Source organism: Nilaparvata lugens, chromosome 1 (genome assembly GCF_014356525.2).
Source record: "Nilaparvata lugens isolate BPH chromosome 1, ASM1435652v1, whole genome shotgun sequence".
In the NCBI taxonomy this organism is placed as follows: Eukaryota; Metazoa; Arthropoda; class Insecta; order Hemiptera; family Delphacidae; genus Nilaparvata; species Nilaparvata lugens.
The window spans coordinates 90,769,041-90,787,437 of record NC_052504.1 but is presented as its reverse complement, the minus strand read 5'-3'; the positions used below and the strand labels follow the sequence as shown (position 1 = coordinate 90,787,437).

Genomic DNA, 18,397 nt, shown 5'->3' with positions numbered 1-18,397 from the left:
ATTGGGGTACCTTAACTTTTTTCGGAAAGCAATACTTTCCTTACCTATAGTAATAGGGCAAGGAAAGTAAAAAGAAAGATTTCAAACTAGAAACCACATAAACCAACCAAAATTTGGACTGGAGACCTAGATGAGAAGATGATAATCCTCACAATACTTATGAAATGGCCTATTAGAATACTACATCAAATCAAATATACTAAGCTGCTCACTCAAAAACATTGAAAACGTCATACATATTACAATAAAAAATGAAAGAAAAATTGCAAACTAGAAACCACATAAACCAATTAAAATTATACAAAAAGCAAGGTAGGCTACCAAGAAAATAAGTTCTAATTTATTAATCATTTCAATGCACTCTTGAGTGGAAAAAGGAACTACCCTCAAAAAACTGGACTCAGTTTTCGAGTAACCATGATACGCACGTGAACATGAGAGGTACTATAACATGGACAATGTAAGGTTCACTGGATAATGGAACTTTTGTGTTGGAACATCACTTTTTGCACTGGATAATGGAACTTTTGTGTTGGAACAGCACTTTTTGCACTGGATAATGGAACTTTTGTGTTGGAACAGCACTTTTTGCACTGGATAATGGAACTTTTGTGTTGGAACAGCACTTTTTGCACTGGATAATGGAACTTTTGTGTTGGAACAGCACTTTTTGCAGCTTATTTTTTAAAAAGTCCTATTAATTATCACAGTAGAACATTATTTTCAACTAAGGCATAATCCTCGTCCTCATACCATGGGAAGATTAAACTGATTACATACTCATGAAATTGAAGTGTGATTTGTTTGAAGTTTGGTTAGTACAATGATCAAAGTATCGAAATACACATTGATTGAAACCGATATCGAAATCATAAGTAGGTTAATATCACCATGAACTTATGAGAAGTGAAGGTGTACCTTTTTTGTGATGACTATTACTACATGAGATTTAGAGTGTCTATTGATATAGGCTTGATGAGGGATGATGGACCATCATTCTATCACAAATAGAGATTTAGAATTTGTCTGTTGATAGGCTTGATGAGGGATGATGGACCAACATTGTGATACGGTTTGGAATTACTGGAAAGTGATTTTGAGGCTTATCACTGTCAGGTAATGAAGCTGACCTCGAACCGTTAACGATAGTACCAAATACATGTCAACTATCTAATCACCAACCTATCTATTTGCCTTAGTACAGGAATGAAACTATGTACTTAATGGAACTATGGATGATGATAAGTGATGAATGGAGTTTCTACAGTTTCATTCTCCTTCAAGAATGAGCAAGTAGATTGAACTCTAAAGGTGCGTACAGATATACACGCCTCCAACACGCTACGCGCACGCTCCGCAATCGCACCACGCACGCTCCGCACTCGCTCCGCAATCGCTCTGATCATGAACGTTACGGGAGATGTTAGCTCTTCTCGCGTTCCACTCTTGCTCTCCGGTCGATCATCAATCGATCTGCTCGAGTGACGTTCGATTGCGGAGCAGAGCAAAAGTCTGTACGCACCTCAAGATTCAACTTCAAGATTGAATTTATCAAGCGGTTGAACTGTTACTCTCAAATATGCAATCGAAAGTGAAAAATGATTTTGTTTGCAGTATTTTGACCAATTGCTCAGATTCTGTAAATACCTTCATTTCTTTGGATGGTTTCATTGCTTGAAAATCTATTGATATGATAATCAATTTTATAACTCAAACTGATTGGATAAAATTTAATGATAATTATTACTGACGTGGTTGATTTGGTAATGGGTGATTTTTTTATAACTATGTTACTTAATCGTTGTGCCAGCAATAGTGTGCAATCTTCTCATAAATACTACATTCTCAAATTATCAAATGAAGAATGGTGAGCATGAATAGATCATTGATAATAATACTTCACTATTCTTGAAGTACGGTAGTAGAAATTAAAGTTACTCTCTTCCTTTAACACTTGAATTACTTTCTCCTACACAAAGCATCTACACACTAATAATTTCAGAGGAGGAAAGATATTTACAAGTTGACAGCCTAGGAGACTCGCTTGACTCAATAATAATTCAATTACGTGTTTTATGTGACAACCACAACTTTTTATGTGGGAACTAGAAAAGAATTGATAACAAATTCTTCAAATCTTCAATTTTTATGTGAGAGCGAGAAAAGAATTTATATAACATTCTACAAATCCGTATTTTTAATGTGAGAACGAGAAAAGAATTCATAACAAATTCTTCAAATCCGCAATTTTAATGTTAGAACCACAAAATAATTTATAACAAATTCTTCAAATCACCAATTTTAATGTTAGAACCAGAAAAGAATATTGATAACAAGTTCTTCAAATCCTTAATTTTAAGACAGGAAACGTTAGTCAGCTGAGAAGCAAATAGAAGTGACGCGACTAGACAAGAGAATGCCGCGGGCGCTGAAGAAAGAGATAACAGATTAGCGGGCGTTAAAGAGCGAGAGTGAGATAGAGTGATAGAGAGCCAAGTGAGAGGGAGAGAGATAAGAGCAGTTTGTGTGTTGTGAATGAAGGAAGGCACGCTTGCACCTTGAGTCAACGCCGACCAAGGATAGTATTATATACTATATATACAGCTATATACTATCCTTGAACGCCGGCTACCTCCCTACCTCCCGAGCTAACTGTACACTGATTGCGCCGGTGAAAGTTAACCGGGTAATTATGATAAAAGAGTGCATCATCCCACGCCGCCTCCCCCCCCCCTTCCTAGACAACCAAAACCTTAACCAGCTCAATGGGATACACAACATCTCAAGACATATTGTCTGTCATCTTTTGTCACATTATTCTTATGCTGTAGTTCCTATATTAGGTTCTGTAACACTGTCACATTATTCTAACTCTGCGGTTCCTATATAAAAAAATCTGGTGTGGCGCACTCACACAACTTTCCTTGCAGTTATGAAAATTGATCACCTGACGCTAGTATTCCCGCACATCTCAAGTCTACTATTCAAAGATCTAAGCCAGCTGGTGACAGGACAAATAACGCTGCAACATCGACACACGAAGTCTGCTATCCCTTCATAGTGAATGATTTAATAGAATCAACAGTTGCCAACAGTTTGCAATTTAATAATCTTATTTTATCGAACTTCGAGCTTATTTTCAATTTTAGGTGGAAATATCACTGAATATTAATTGTAGATATTTTCATGCTCAATCTTTTCCACTTGAAATTTTTTGTTTAAATTGTTTCTGAAGCCTGATAATTGGGAATCTAAAATCAAACTTTGCATAGATGGGGTGGAGCTCTTGGAATTTTCACAAATATGGGACTTGTGGCAGTTGATAGAGCTTATTAATGATTTTTTTAGGTAAATTTGATCAAAATCGTTGGAGCCGTTTTCGAGAAAATCGCGAAAAACCCTGTTTTTGACAACATTTTCGCCATTTTAGCCGCCATCTTGAATCGCATTTTATCTAAATTGTTCGTGTCGGATCATTATACTGTAAGGACTTTAAGTTCCAAATTTCAAGTCGTTCCGGTTATTGGGAGATGAGATATCGTGTACAGAAACGCACATACACACACACACACCACACACACACACACACACACACACACACACACATACAGACCAATACCCAAAAACCACTTTTTTGTACTCATGGGACCTTGAAACGTATAGAAATTAAGAAATTGGGGTACCTTAATTTTTTTTCGGAAAGCAATACTTTCTTTACCTATAGTAATAGGGCAAGGAAAGTAAAATGATATTACTCCTTTGGGCCTCACGATTTATACAGAGTGAGTAATATGTATGAGAACCCTTCAATAAATTGGAGACTGTTGTAGATTTATAATACTGTAACTTTCAGGATAAGATAAGTTATTGGTCAAATACTCTACCTTTTGACGTACAATTGAATTTCAACCCCTCATAAGGGGGTGACTTAGGGGTTGTAACTCAAATATTTTGAAAATAAACACCCATTGTGTGAAACATCATTTTAAACGCCTTCTCAAAACTAGAAAGATGACATCAATAAAAATGGCCTATGATACTTTTATTCAAAATGGCGGCTGATTGAAGTTTGAGTTTTTAAAGAAATAATTGATAGATTTTAATCAGCCGCCATTTTGGAAAGAAGTATCATAGGGCATTTTCATTGATGTCATCTTTCTTTTTTTAGAAGGCCTTTAAAATTATTTATCACATAATGGGTGTTTACCCCGGACGGATATTATCCATGGGGCGAATGCCAGTAATGTAATACTTAACTTATATATAGAAATATTTTTGTAACAAACTGTTGTATATTTGATCAATAAAGGCGATTATTATTATTATTATTATTATTATTATTATTCGCTCATGTCTATTTGGTTTATATAACTTACAGCGATCTGTCTCAAAGAAGACATTGATAGTTGTTTATAAAGCCCTAGCTGAATCCGTAGTAAGATACGGTGTCAATGTTTGGGGTAATGCAAGTGGCTATGAAATTGATAGAGTTAAGAGATTACAAAATTCCTTGCTGAAAATAGTTCATTCAAAACAAGAGAGTTACCCTAAGCCAAATTTGTTTAAAAAATATAGCATTCTTCCTGTAAACGAGCTTTTCAGATATGATATCTTATTAAATAATTATTTTTCTAATAACTTTAAAATGTCAAGTAGAATTTTGCATGAGCGAAGACAAGGTGCTGCTTATAAGAGGTTTATTGTGCCCGAATACAATAATTATCATGGTAAATGTGAACTTAGTTATGTTGTACCAACTATTTTCAATGAGTTGCCAGATGATTTAATTGGTCTGGATAGAATTTCAATTGTTAAGAATAAGATGAAACACTTTCTGTTAAATAATTTGAGTGAATTTGAATGATTTCCATAAATTCTTTCTTTTTTTATATATATTTTTTCTTGTGTATTATTGTTTGTGATAAGCAACAACTGAAATCCCATTGTTTTATTATTTTATTGCTACACAATACAATTAAATGAATTATTATCAATGTATCAATTAATTTTGATTGTATCAAGATTGATTGTATCAATGTACTATTTCTATGGTTTTTTTTAATATAATGTAAAACTTGACTCCTCCAGTCAAACCTTCTTTAGAAGGTTTTGGAGAATTTATAATTCGTCTGGTTTATAATATTTGAAATGTTCTACTGAAAGGGAATCTTCTTATCTTTTGTCATTCTTGCTTTTTTTTTTATTATTCTTCATTTGTTTTGTTTGTAAGATTTCTTTTTATAAGTGTATTTTTCATTTTTGTTTGTTATATTTTCTATAATAAACTCCCTTCTTCTGGGGGTACCAGGACGAAGGAAAAAGGAAAAGGAAGGAAGGATTATTATTATTATTATTATTATTATTATTATTATTATTATTATTATTATTATTATTATTAATGGGTGTTTATGTTCAAAATATTTGAGTTACAACCCCTCATTTCTTCAAGAACTAAAACTTCAATCAGCCGCCATTTTGGATACAAATATCATAGAACATTTTTGTTGATGCCATCTTTCTTGTTCCAAAAAGGCCATTGAAATGATGTACCACATAATGGGTGTTTACATTTGAAATATTCTAGTTACAACCCCTAAATCACCGCCCTATGAGGGGTTGAAATTCAGTTGTACTTCAAAAGGTAGAGTATTTTACCAATAACTTATCCTGGGAGTTACAGTAGTATGCAACAGTCTCCAATTTATTGAAGGGTTCCCATACATATGACTCACTCTGTATATCAGCCTAATTATTGTGGTTTGAAGCACTGTATATAATATAATATTGTCACATTGTTCGAACCGTGTGTTTCCTATATTGTGCATTGTATCATTGTCATCTGTCACATGATTCAAATGCTGTGACTTTAGACTGGCTGAAAGGACGTGGGCCTGGAACCCGTGTTAGACTTGCTGTAAGAGCATGAAAGTCTTGGCCTTCCAGTGTGGTATGTGATTATTGGATGGTATTTCAGCTAGAGTTTTGATCCTTTAAAGGTTAAAAATTATACTATTTGATAAGGATTGGCATCTTATTGAGTAGTATCAACCATATAACCTAGAGTATTCAGTTTGCTGTACAATTCAAGTGAGCCTGAATCACTTTAACCTAAATTTACTGTTTATTTTGATCTTACAAAGGTTTAAAATCATTCTATTTGATAAGGATTGGGATCTTATTGAGTAGTATCAACCATATAACCTTGAGTATTCAATTTGTTGTACAATTTGAGTGAGCCTGAATCACTATAACCTAAATTTACTGTTTAGTTAGGGTGTGCACGGTTCTGTAAGCTCTTGGAAGCATCGTCAATTTACTGGAAAGGTCTAGTATTCTATGTTTAGTGTAATAATAGTAATATGTAACAGCATTGAGGAAGCCTTATATGTCTCAATGTTCCTATGATACAAAGAATGCCTATTCCTATAAGGGCCCCATACACTACGGAACTTGGTTCTTGCGAACCAAGTTCTCCAGTGTATGTGGAAAATTGGCGAACCGCAAACCAAATTCATGACGAACTTGGTCTTCAATCTGGATTAAAAACTTTGTTCGGTTCTTCCGCCAGGGCGATATATTCTATCTATATATATTCATTATATTTTCTTCCCAAAGCAGCTGCGAACTTTGAAACGCTCATCTCTAGACCCCGAAAGACACTGAAGTAACGAACGGTTGTTCGCTCTCCCCACTACAGAGTGTGGGCAAATCCTACACGAACTTGGCTCCGCGAACCAAGTTGGCCGATCCAAGTTCCCTAATGTATGGGGCCCTATGATACAAAGTAATGATAATGGAACCAAGAACCGTTTTCGTTGTAATTCTATTGTCAGATTACAGGTATTGATCTTATGAATTTAAGATGTCGCTTATTCAGTTTTACTGTTGAGTGCATCAGAGAAATATAGGTTCAGGCATGAGCCTTTCCGATTGAATAATATGATTGTACTGTATGATTCGGTTGGTATTGGGATGAATGTGTAGACATCAACTTATGACAACTTATTCGTAATAAATTGAATCCATAGAGAACTCCATATCAACAACATGAAATGGTTATAAATGTTGACACTTTCTCAAATTGATTAATTTTCTCTAGTAATTCATTGTAATTGAATGAGTCGAAGAAAGACAACGGCCTACAGGAAGCAGAGGAGAATAAATCACCTAGAAGCTCTTACAGGATCTGTCACATCTGTCACATTAGTACTGTTGTCCGAATATCAACGTTTTGTACAATTTAAATCCATATTATAGATTCCACTCGATGAAATTTGAATGACAAGGGAACTATTTATATTAGTTTGAATATATTAGCTGTTTTAGTTTATACAAAATTGAATCTATTCCAAATCCAAGATTTTGTTTCATCTCTGCCAGAGGTTGATAAGAAAGTCAAAACGCACATAATATTTGAAAATTTTAGAAATACTTTTAAATTCAGATCCGCAAATCGCAACATAATAAAGCGTGAGTGTTCAGCTACATGTGTGTCTTTTATTCCACTCGTAGAATACTTTTGGAGAACTGATTTGAGCTTTCACGCATACCAACATCAATATTTTTGAACCTATGACACGCACTAAAAAGCATAAAACGATAAAGCAACGGAAGACGTGCAAACCCTATCAAACTTCATTCCTTCAGAGCTTGTTTTGCTTGTACCCGGGATGAAAAAAACGAGAAAGTCCGTGAAAAAGTGTTCAGTTTTTTCATTGGTCAAGCTCGTAAAGTTTACACACACTCAGCCCAGAAATGGATTTTTAATACCACGAGGAAATACACACAACTTTTCCTCCTCATATTGTCCTACATTTGAAATTATACGTTCAAAATCTCACACTAATTAACATGTTTGGTGGGTTTCGGTTGGGACCTGGTATGGAAATTACACGAAAGTATCCTGAGATGATCAGGATATGTTTCAGTAATCAAGGTGAAGCGTGATGAGGGACTTGACTCTCGGTTTCTGTGAAAGTAACTTGCCACTTGTTTTTGCCGATTGATGCAACAGGTCGCTGCAACACGACAACAGTGTTGACTTTGAAATTTTGAAGGTTCCGCGACCGGTAACTTGAAATTTTACTTTCACGGCGAACCGGACTGCACTTTCTACACAAAACGCGCGCGTTATTTGAAAATCTACAACGTGCTCTACTACACTGATGTGTAGAAAACAGTGTGGCGCCCCCCGACCGAACGGAACTTGTTTCCTACGGAAGAGTGACAAGAGAAATGCTGCTGCAAAACAAACCGAAGAAAGTGGAGAGGAAACAGATAACGATAATTATTTATCCGTATTAGAATTTATCTACACTTTCGAAACTATCACATAGCGAATATATACTTTGATTGTGTGCGAGATACTGGAATGGGGAGGAAAGGTCAGTGAGGAAAATATAGTGCTTGAAACTGGACGCTGAAATTTATGTGTCAAGGTTAGTGAGCCGCTGGGGCGAATAAAAACAAATGTTTTATGAGGTTCAAGTGGTCAGAAAGCTCTCTCCACTCATTCTATGTTAATAGTGGCATTTGTAATATTAATATTAGTTTTCACCCAGTATGATCATGATCGGGGTGAGTTTCTTATGATCTACATGATTATTATTAAAATGTTTGCAATGTATTGTTTAAAATGTTATGATGTTATTCTCGAGAGTTGTGTGTATATATTTAAAAATTATGTTTCCCAAACAGGTTTTTACATTTGGGCTTTATTGTTTTGAAGGATATTTATATATTTTTGTTTTGTAAAATTGTATTGACAATAAAGAAGTTTCAAATCAACCGTTTGAGAGAGTGAATGATAATAAGATCAAGTTCAAGAAGTTTAAGATATTGTTAATCAGATCAAATTCATCATGAGAATTGAGTACATTATTAAAAAATTCCCTCTACTTATTTCACCGTATCCACATAGCAATTTCACGAGCAATTCAATTGTTCATACACTGCATGAATAAAGTACTGATTGAGGTTCAAATAACATGAATAAACACATTGAAAAGTGATATAATAATGTGATGAGAATATAGATAGTAGGAGCATAATACTTATGAACAAGACATGGAAAAAATGAAGAACATCATAACAAAACTTTGTGATTTTGTTGCTAATTTGTGAGGGAAATACTTGAGAATACCCTTTCTTCAATGAGTTCACAAAATTAGCCTGGAAATTATGGAAAAAAATGAAAAAAGGAAAAAAATCTTCATTAGGCGGAGTTAGAACTTTTATTAAGTCCTCTCTACCACTCAACCTCAAGATCACGAGTTGAAGGGAGAAATAAGATAGGAGGACTTTGTTCAGCCATTTTCCATGAGTAGTTTACAATTTCGAGTGAACTGATTATAATCTCCAAGAAATGGTGAACTTCAAAACTTGATGGGAACGATTGACGAGTATCAGAAATATTGATGGAAACTTCAGTGTTTATAGAAGCAAGTAAGACAAATAATGGAAAATGGAAGTGATCTGAGCTCCACGAGAATGGAGGATTTTGATTTGAAAATGAAATAAAATGCCCCAACTTGCTATTGAGATGGTTTTTCAAGATATAAAATATAGATCAGAAATTAAATAGATATAACTTAAATAGAGATCAGAGATGGTGTAAGACAAATAATTCGAAAAAAAATCTAGTTTATTTCGTCATAAAAGTCAGTTTTAAAAGTCATAATGATTGAATATTACCTGTACATTTAAAGCTATTACATTCAATATACCTATGCAGGCAATTGTTTTTCAATATTTTACTTTCACTTCTATCACATTAACGAGGAGAGTTGGAAATTGTCTGATAGCATGCACATTTTCTTAATTATTAGAAACCTGGAGGACCTTTGACAATATCTTTTGTCTTCAGAAGTATTTTCTATAATTTTATTCACAATAGTGCAATTAGAAATGCATATATCTGCATAGTAAAAGTGAAATTCAACATAATTGCAAATGATGCATGTGAAAAAATTGCGTTAGATTGGTCTGATTGGAATTGCGATGAATAAAGAGTCATTAGGAACACAAAGGACATTGAAAACTTCAAGCGTGAAATGGAGCTTATCTGTGTGGAAACGAACGTGTGATGAAGGGAATATGATTGAGGCGTGTCGAGAGGTTGACTTTCTTTGGAAAGAGAGAAGCCAAGATGAAGTCGTTGAAAGTGAAACAAAAAAGGAAAAGTGATGATCATCAACTGAACTGAACAGCCAATAATCAAAGATGCTATCAAACAGCAATTATTACCAATAATTAAGATTTTTCTGAAATAGAGTAATGAGATGATGGTTGAGAAATCACACTCATACTCGAGAATTACTATTTTTTTATTTATTTTTTGACTTCTCTATATGTATTATTGTATATTCAGACAAAATAGGGATTTTTCAAGTTCAGATTGGTCTGAAAGATTTGAGAGATCACTCTCCATATACTTCTCTTGGCAATTATGAAGAAATAGTAATTGGAACAGTTATAATGTCTCCAGGAAAAACGTAATTCAATGAAATCAGGTTTTCTTTATTCCCTCTTAATATATTCTCTGACCTGACTCTATTAGAATATTACAGTATTGCAGTTACAAGTAACTAATTAGTATCGTTGATAAACTGATTATCACATTTGAAAAAAAATACAATATTCTATTGAAATCACCCACACAAAATTCTAAGATGAAACCTGCAAGTGAAAGGAAGATGTGATCCAATTAACAAATCAATCCCCCATTGACACTGAAAGTGCAATCGAAAGGGTAACTTCACAACGATTCTAATCGTACCAGTCAGATTGATCAATCATAGGCATGAATTCAAAATCAAGATTGCTCACTACTCAATAATATTCACACACTAGAAGCATTCACAATAATATCACAGAAGCTATCACCATAATGATCATACTTCTCTTCAATGAACCCTCACCAGGAAAATATGCTTCTCCGTATCGAATGGTAAGTACAAGTGGAAGCCATATTGAGATGAATAATATTGAAGTCAAACTTATTTTAATACGAAGCAGTAATTTAGATCTGGGAAGGAAGCAATTCAAAACAAGATAAACTATATTACAGAAGCTATCACGAGAATATAATACTTCTCTTCAATGCACCCTCACCAGGAAAGTATTCATCTCCGTATCGATTGGAAAGTACAAGTTGAAGCCACATTGAGATTAATAATATTGAAGTGAAACTTATTTAAATACGGAGCAGTAATTTTCATCTGGGAAGGAAGAAATTCAAAACAAGATATACTATATTACAGAAGCTATCACGAGAATATAATACTTCCTTTCAATGCACCCTCACCAGGAAAGTATTCATATCTGTATTGATTAGAAAGTACAAGTGCAAGCCACATTGAGATTAATAATATTGAAGTGAAACTTATTTAAATACGGAGCAGTAATTTTCATCTGGGAAGGAAGCAATTCAAAACAAGATATACTATATTACAGAAGCTATCACGAGAATATAATACTTCCTTTCAATGCACCCTCACCAGGAAAGTATTCATCTCCGTATCGATTGGAAAGTACAAGTGGAAGCCATATTGAGATAAATAATATTGAAGTGAAACTTATTTTAAATACGGAGCAGTAATTTAGATCTGGGAAGGAAGCAATTCAAAACAAGATATACAATATTACAGAAGCTATCACTAGAATATCATACTTCCTTTCAATGCACCCTCACCAGGAAAGTATTCATCTCTGTATCGATTGGAAAGTACAAGTGCAAGCCACATTGAGATTAATAATATTGAAGGGAAATTTATTTAAATACGGAGCAGTAATTTTCATCTGGGAAGGAAGCAATTCAAATCAAGATACTATTTTGTGAGTGTACCAATCTTCATTGGTGAGGATTTTGATGATAATTTGAAAACAACAAAATTAGAATGAGAGTCTTCTTATTCTTCTTCTTCTTCTTCTTCTTCTTCTCTCTTCTTCTTCTTCTTCTTCATCTACTTCTTCTTCTTCTTCTTCATCTACTTCTTCTTCTTCTTCTTCTTCTTCTTCTTCTTCTTCTTCTTCTTCTTCTTCTCTTCTTCTTCTTCTTCTTCTTCTTCTTCTTCTTCTTCTTCTTCTTCTTCTTCTTCTCTTCTTCTTCCTCTTCTTCTTCTTCTTCTTCTTCTTCTTCTCCTCTTCTTCTTCTTCATCTACTTCTTCTTCTTCTTCTTCATCTACTTCTTCTTCTTCTTCTTCTTCTTTCTTCTTCTTCTTCTTCTTCTTCTTCTTCTTCTTCTTCTTCTTCTTCTTCTTCTTCTTCTTCTTCTCTTCTTCTTCTTCTTCTTCTTCTTCTTCCTCTTCTTCTTCTTCCTCTTCTTCTTCTTCTCCTCCTCCTCTTCCCTTCTTCTTCTTCTTCTTCCTCCCGTCGAAGCATATCATTCAAAATCTCGCTACAGCTGGTCCATCAACCAAGTATGATCCATCAACCATAGTGAGTTATCAGCTATAAATATAGTGGTAAGCAATGATGGAGGTAATCCATCATCCAAGCTATCCTTCAGGTTCCCCTCCCCGCAGCATTATATTCAGCCTTGACCTTGTTCCTTGTTTTCAACTATCACTATCGCACAATATCCTTTCTCTCATAATTAGGATAATGTGGCTGACCCACCTATAGGTTTTCGTTAGAATCATCTTTTCCGCTGGGACCGCCGTGATAAGCAGAATGCAGTTCAAAAGAAGGCACATGGAATAATAGGCTTACTGGAAGCAGATTTCGCTCTATACTAATAAGTTCTTCTAAAATTCATAGGACTTATGAGCTGTATTCTCTATTTTATCAGAGTTTGTATTGTATCTAAGCTAACTGCATAATGCTTATTAGAGGTTTCATACCTACACTATATACGCTATTTTAGCTTTTATAGATTTTGTGTTTACTATGTAGTCTTTAAATGTTATATTATTCCAGTTCCCTTTTTATTTCAACTTATCGATATCACCAATCACCCAAATTGTGAATGTAGAACTCAATCATGTACTCAATCAAATTGAATTATGTACTCAATGAATTATTATTGAATTATGTACTCAATGAAGCAAAACTATTTGGAAATGCGAATGTAGGATGTTTTATTGAAGGAACAAAATCATTTTTCAACAGAACATAGGATGTTCTCTACTTCAGATTTTGTCGTGAGCGTTTCAAAAAAGTATAATAGTTATTTCAAAGTATGCCAATCTGATAAATATATACTCTATCCCTAGATGACTTGTCGTTTACTTTATGGAAATTTGGCCCAATGAGACAATAAAGGACAACTTGAAACAAGTATTAACATAGGATGTTCTCTACTTCACATTTTGTCGTGAGCGTTTCAAAAATGTATAATATTTATTTCAAAGTATGCCAATCTGATTAATATACTCTATCCCTAGATGACTTGTCGTTTACGTTATGGAAATTTGGCCCAATGAGACAATAAAGGAAAACTTGAAACAAGTATTATACTGTTATCATTAGAATTTACAATTATTCTCTGAAGAATAAGTTAAATATGTTGTGTTTTAGTTTCATTTTCGACAAAATCCCATTGATAACTCCATGTATAAACAATGCTCAGACCTATGATAAGCATTGTATCTAGTGTCAATAAAGTATAGTTATTATTTTTCTTATCGATTGTTAGAAGACTCCCCATGCACACGGACTTATCGTCCAAGCATGGAGTTATTCATTTACTTTTTACTTGTTTTTCATATTAATGTATCGCCTTAACTTTGTTTTTACATACTATGTAATGTATAAAGTTTTTGTATAAAATGAATTGAATTTGAATTGTGCATTCTTCTTCAAAGCATACAAATTGTATGCAAATCTTTCAATTATAAATTGTTGCCAAACTGATTGCTTGTTTTTTGAAATATCAAACAATGGAAATTGATTACGTTTTATTCAGAGAAACATTTGGATTGGTTTGTGAAAAATCACTTGAGAATCTTACTATAATACCAATCATATACGTTGATGAGACTGTAAACATGGTACTTAGTTTGGTCTGCGATGTCGAACTTGAAAGGAAAGTGATGCCAAAAAAGGGAAATACAGTCATTTATAGCGGACAATTCACGTAATTACCGTGCCCACCCCGGCGTGAGATAATATCACGGACGTAATCAGACTGTAGGAAACTTCTAAGTGTAAAATTGCAGTGGCAAGCCTGCTCAAGTAGTCATCATCCCGTCACTTTTGAATATCTGCACGCTCTGTCTCCCATATGGATTGACTTGCTTGTTCGTTATGCATGCTAATGACATGCATGCACTTCTAGAATGTACTGGAAAGTCATTTACAAGTATAAAATGATAATTGTCATATTTTGCAAGAGCGAATTCGAACTTGTTAAGTCGTGCAACAGTGGGTGCGTAGAATGGAAACTGTTCAGGGTTCTTATAGTTACAGTCCAGAAGAACTATACGGGATATTTCAACTTCCGATGACTGAGATTTAATAAATTCTGAGGACCGCTAAGATCAAGCTTACTGTAAGGATAACAGTAGTGGATTCATGTTCTATGGAGATATTCCTTGAAGAGTGAATAAGATGATATCCATGTCGGAAGCTATGATATCCTGCTATGTCTGATGATATTCATTTATTTAATGCTGAATGAAAAAGACTAAGAAATTGTCAAAAAACCAGTGAATAAATCAGTGGTTTTTTGACAATTTCTTAGTCTTTTTCATTCAATATGAATAATTACCACAATATCAACTTCTCAACTACACAAAAAGTTCATTTAATGCAATGGAGAACAATAATGACAATAATTTCATCTTCAGTAATTCATCATCTGCATCGTACAACAGGGTGACTCCATTTAAAACATGATACGGAGTTATCCTGTCCCCTGGAAGTCTATGCTTCACTTTGCTTAAAGAAGGGTAAAACTTTCTAAAGATTATCTTATTTTTCTTTAGGACTACTTTTAAATATAAATACAGAAAGGAATCCAAGTACCCTTGATAATGGCATCATATAGCCGAAACATGTTGTGACTAAATCATTTTAAAAAGGGTAATTATATTTCTATTTTTATTTATTAATTTGCAAAGATTAATATGCTGAGTAAAATTTATCTATTGATTGTAGGGGAAGAATAATAATTTCTAGTGTTGAAAGTCAAGTTGCTCAACGACCTTAGTTGGTAAACGATTACCCAATTTTCAAAAACTGTTATTTGTTGTGTTCTCTTATTCTAATTATCAATTACTAACTAGTTGACGGTAGCTGTTACCAGTTACTGAGTGAATAAATGTTATTGAATAGAGAGGTCATTGACTTCATTGGATAAATTCCAATTCAAATATGTTGGTTCAGAAGAGAAAGTGAAAACACAAATGCTGATTGTTATCATGATACTGTACTTCTTAAAAAAAGGATTAGTAATAAAAAAGCTAGTAATTAAGAAGCGTAATATTATAGTGAGTGGTAAAACCAGATAAATGGAAATGAAATGAAGCACTTTACTCGTATAAAGTTGATATTATGTGTTAATATTTCTGATTTCTTCACACCTATTTCTATTACTTTGATTATAGAGAATAATTATTTTCAAAACGGTTCGTAATGAATCAACATGAATCAATGATAGGCATTCCACCAACAGATCAGTTTAATGTTATTTATTATTTGCTAATTATGATTTGATTGATCTTTTCAGTGCAGCATTATCCTATTCATTATATCCAACTTATTCATCTAATTTATTTATTTAACTAATTCCATTATCATTTAAGAATGATCCTCAGCAAAAAGCAAACCTCATGCTGATGCGCCTGACACAATAAAGTTTGGTTAGAGTTTTCCGAGCTTAGTGAATAGTTATTATAATTATCATATTATCATGAAGTTGAGGATCAGGATGTCATCACGATATAAATCATCATTCAAAGCACGATGATGAAGATTTTTTCTCTACTGCTGAATGAAAACATACTAGTAGAGTTATTCAGTATGAATGTTAAACATAATATGAATTCGATCATAATTTTGATCATAATTCGATCAAAACAGATTCGATCTATAAGTTTGAGACTCAGTTGCACAGATGCCTGTTCAATTTTAATCATGATTGAATGTCACGTGAACAAATCAGAGGAGACTTCTAGGAAAAGCCTTCTCTGATCAATTTCAGTTCTCGTGGCATTTAATCATGATAAAAATTCAACAGGCTTTTGTGCAACTGAGCTTCAAACTTATAGATCGAAAATGTTTCCTCCACTGACATGTGTGGACCGTTCACCTTGTTTGGCTCTGTTTACAAGCATTGAACAAGTAAGATGATGTCTGCACAACAGGGAAAATCAATCGGGAAGCTGGACAGTAGGCCTATACTTATATGATCATGATTATTAGATTGGTGTGATACGACGCCATTTCAGCCATAGAGAGAAGAATTGATCTTCAGCATCACATTTATAACTTGATAAACATCGTGAATTAATCACAAGACATTTTCTACTGATGGATTATGAAAAGTCATAATGTGTTAGCCTACTTATTTTTTACATTATTCATTCATTTATTTCATCCTACAATTCCAATATCAAATTAATGATTGGGAGAGAATCAACAGGATAAACCCAAAACTGTTTCTCTCTCTAATTTTTATTTCAAGTGAGTTTTGTTCAAGTTGATATGTTTTGATTGTGAGTTGATATGTTCGAGAAACTGACTGTGAATGTTGATAGTCCTTGCTCCATCCTCCGGTTGAACAGCTGGCTCTATGTTGAACTTGAGCAGAGCACCACCGTCGGACTCGAAGCTCCGAGGCGACACCGTGACTTTCGCACCCCCGAACACGAACGACGGCAGATGCAGTTCAAGGTCGTGCGTCATGAAGTAGCCGAGACCTCGCGAGTACATGAAGTCGGAGACTGCTGAGATCGAACGAACCACGGGTTGTTCCTCGGGAGGAACCGGCGTCGTGGTCGGAACATCTTCAACCGTTGTCGCCGGCGGCTCGAAAGTCGTCGTGTCGGACGCGACCTCCGGTTCGGTCACGTTGCGTTTCTCGTCGAACGACTTCTCAGCCTCCTCGACCGCCTTCACGAACTCCGAGAACGACTCCTGTTCCTCGCGGTCGTCTTTCTCCATTTCCGCGAAGACCTTCTCCTCTTCCACCTTGTTCTCAACATCGCGAGGCGTGTTCTCATCCCCGAACGATTTATTCAATTTACTCCACCGACTCCGCGACTCCCTCGACGCGACCCCGTCGAACAAATTCGAGTTCATCTCCTCACTGTACTTGTTTTCGTTTTTCTTAAAGAAGAACCCATCAGTCACATAGAAGTCTGACTGCAACGACCGCTCAAGAAAGCCGTAGATATTAGTCTGCACACACGAGAACGTGGTCTTCTGACCGCAGTTTTGCATAAGTCCGTCCCATAACTCGTTCTCCTGGTACAAACTCCTATTCACGGCAGTGTCCACTGTTGTTTCTTGAGCTGATAAGTAAGGCACCAGAGTCACGGCGCATAGTACAACCGTCAACATACACGAACGGCACATCATCGTAAATTGTCTCACAAGTTAACACAAAATTGTTTGAAAATTTAATTTAGAAACACGATGTTGACGAAACCGATATCAACGGAACAAGCATGACGCGGGACGACAACGCACCTCTCAGGTGGAGGACTCGCAAGCAACTGAATCGAAGCGGCGCGAGTAAGGACGTGTTGAGATCCTCTCGAGGAGATTGTCTCACTCTCTCAACCTGTTTCCCTCCTCCTCGGAAGGAAACGCGGTCACCGCTGTGGCGCACCTCCTCTCGAGGTGGCCTTGACTGAGTGAAGGAGCAGGAGTCTACTCCAGAGAGGAAACTCCGCAGTATACCTGTATACAAATCACTGGTTTACTCCAGGTCCAGTAACCTGTTTCGAGTAAGTGTGTCCCCAAATCGCATCCAGTGAAATTCATTCCCCCAAACACCCCTATGGAGTGTGACCCGTCATCTGACCGCTCTTGAACTTGAACGGCGCGGCGCAACTTTCTGAGTTCGACCTTACGATTTCGTTCTGACCTCCAGCGGCGTCTGCTGCCTGTGCTCTCACATCGGAAAGTAGACGAGTGCTCTACAGCACCACCCGTTCTTATCGGTATGGCTCCAGCAAGGCACATGGTATGCAACTGTAACAACTTCAAATATTTTGACTTTTGAGTCTCTTTTGAGGAGTGATCCGTGGTCTAGTGGATAGAGTGCTTGCGTAGCAGCACAGAGATCCCGGGTTCAATCCCTCTCATAACCAAAAGTTTTTTAACCAGATCACTCCCGTGTTATCGGATGGGCACGTTAACTGTCGGTACCAGCTGAAGTATGACAGTCGTATGGCCCATTGACGGCTTGAATTTATATATTCAGGCGGTGGGACCTTCCCGCAAGGG

General features: G+C 35.4%; 1 protein-coding gene across 2 annotated transcripts in view; it reads right to left on the bottom strand.

Annotated features, from left to right (window-relative positions):
- Positions 1 to 17,669, bottom strand: part of LOC111053609 — a 73,362-nt gene extending 55,693 nt beyond the window's left edge. Inside the window, exon 1 of one of the 2 annotated variants that reach the window (XM_039419597.1) lies at positions 16,687 to 17,669. In XM_039419597.1, the coding sequence (XP_039275531.1) occupies positions 16,687 to 17,524 (838 nt within the window). In that variant the 5' untranslated portion in view covers positions 17,525 to 17,669. The remainder of the gene's footprint in view (positions 1 to 16,686) is intronic. The other variant, XM_039419598.1, reaches the window with a different exon arrangement.
- Between the last annotated feature and the right edge of the window lie 728 nt (positions 17,670 to 18,397).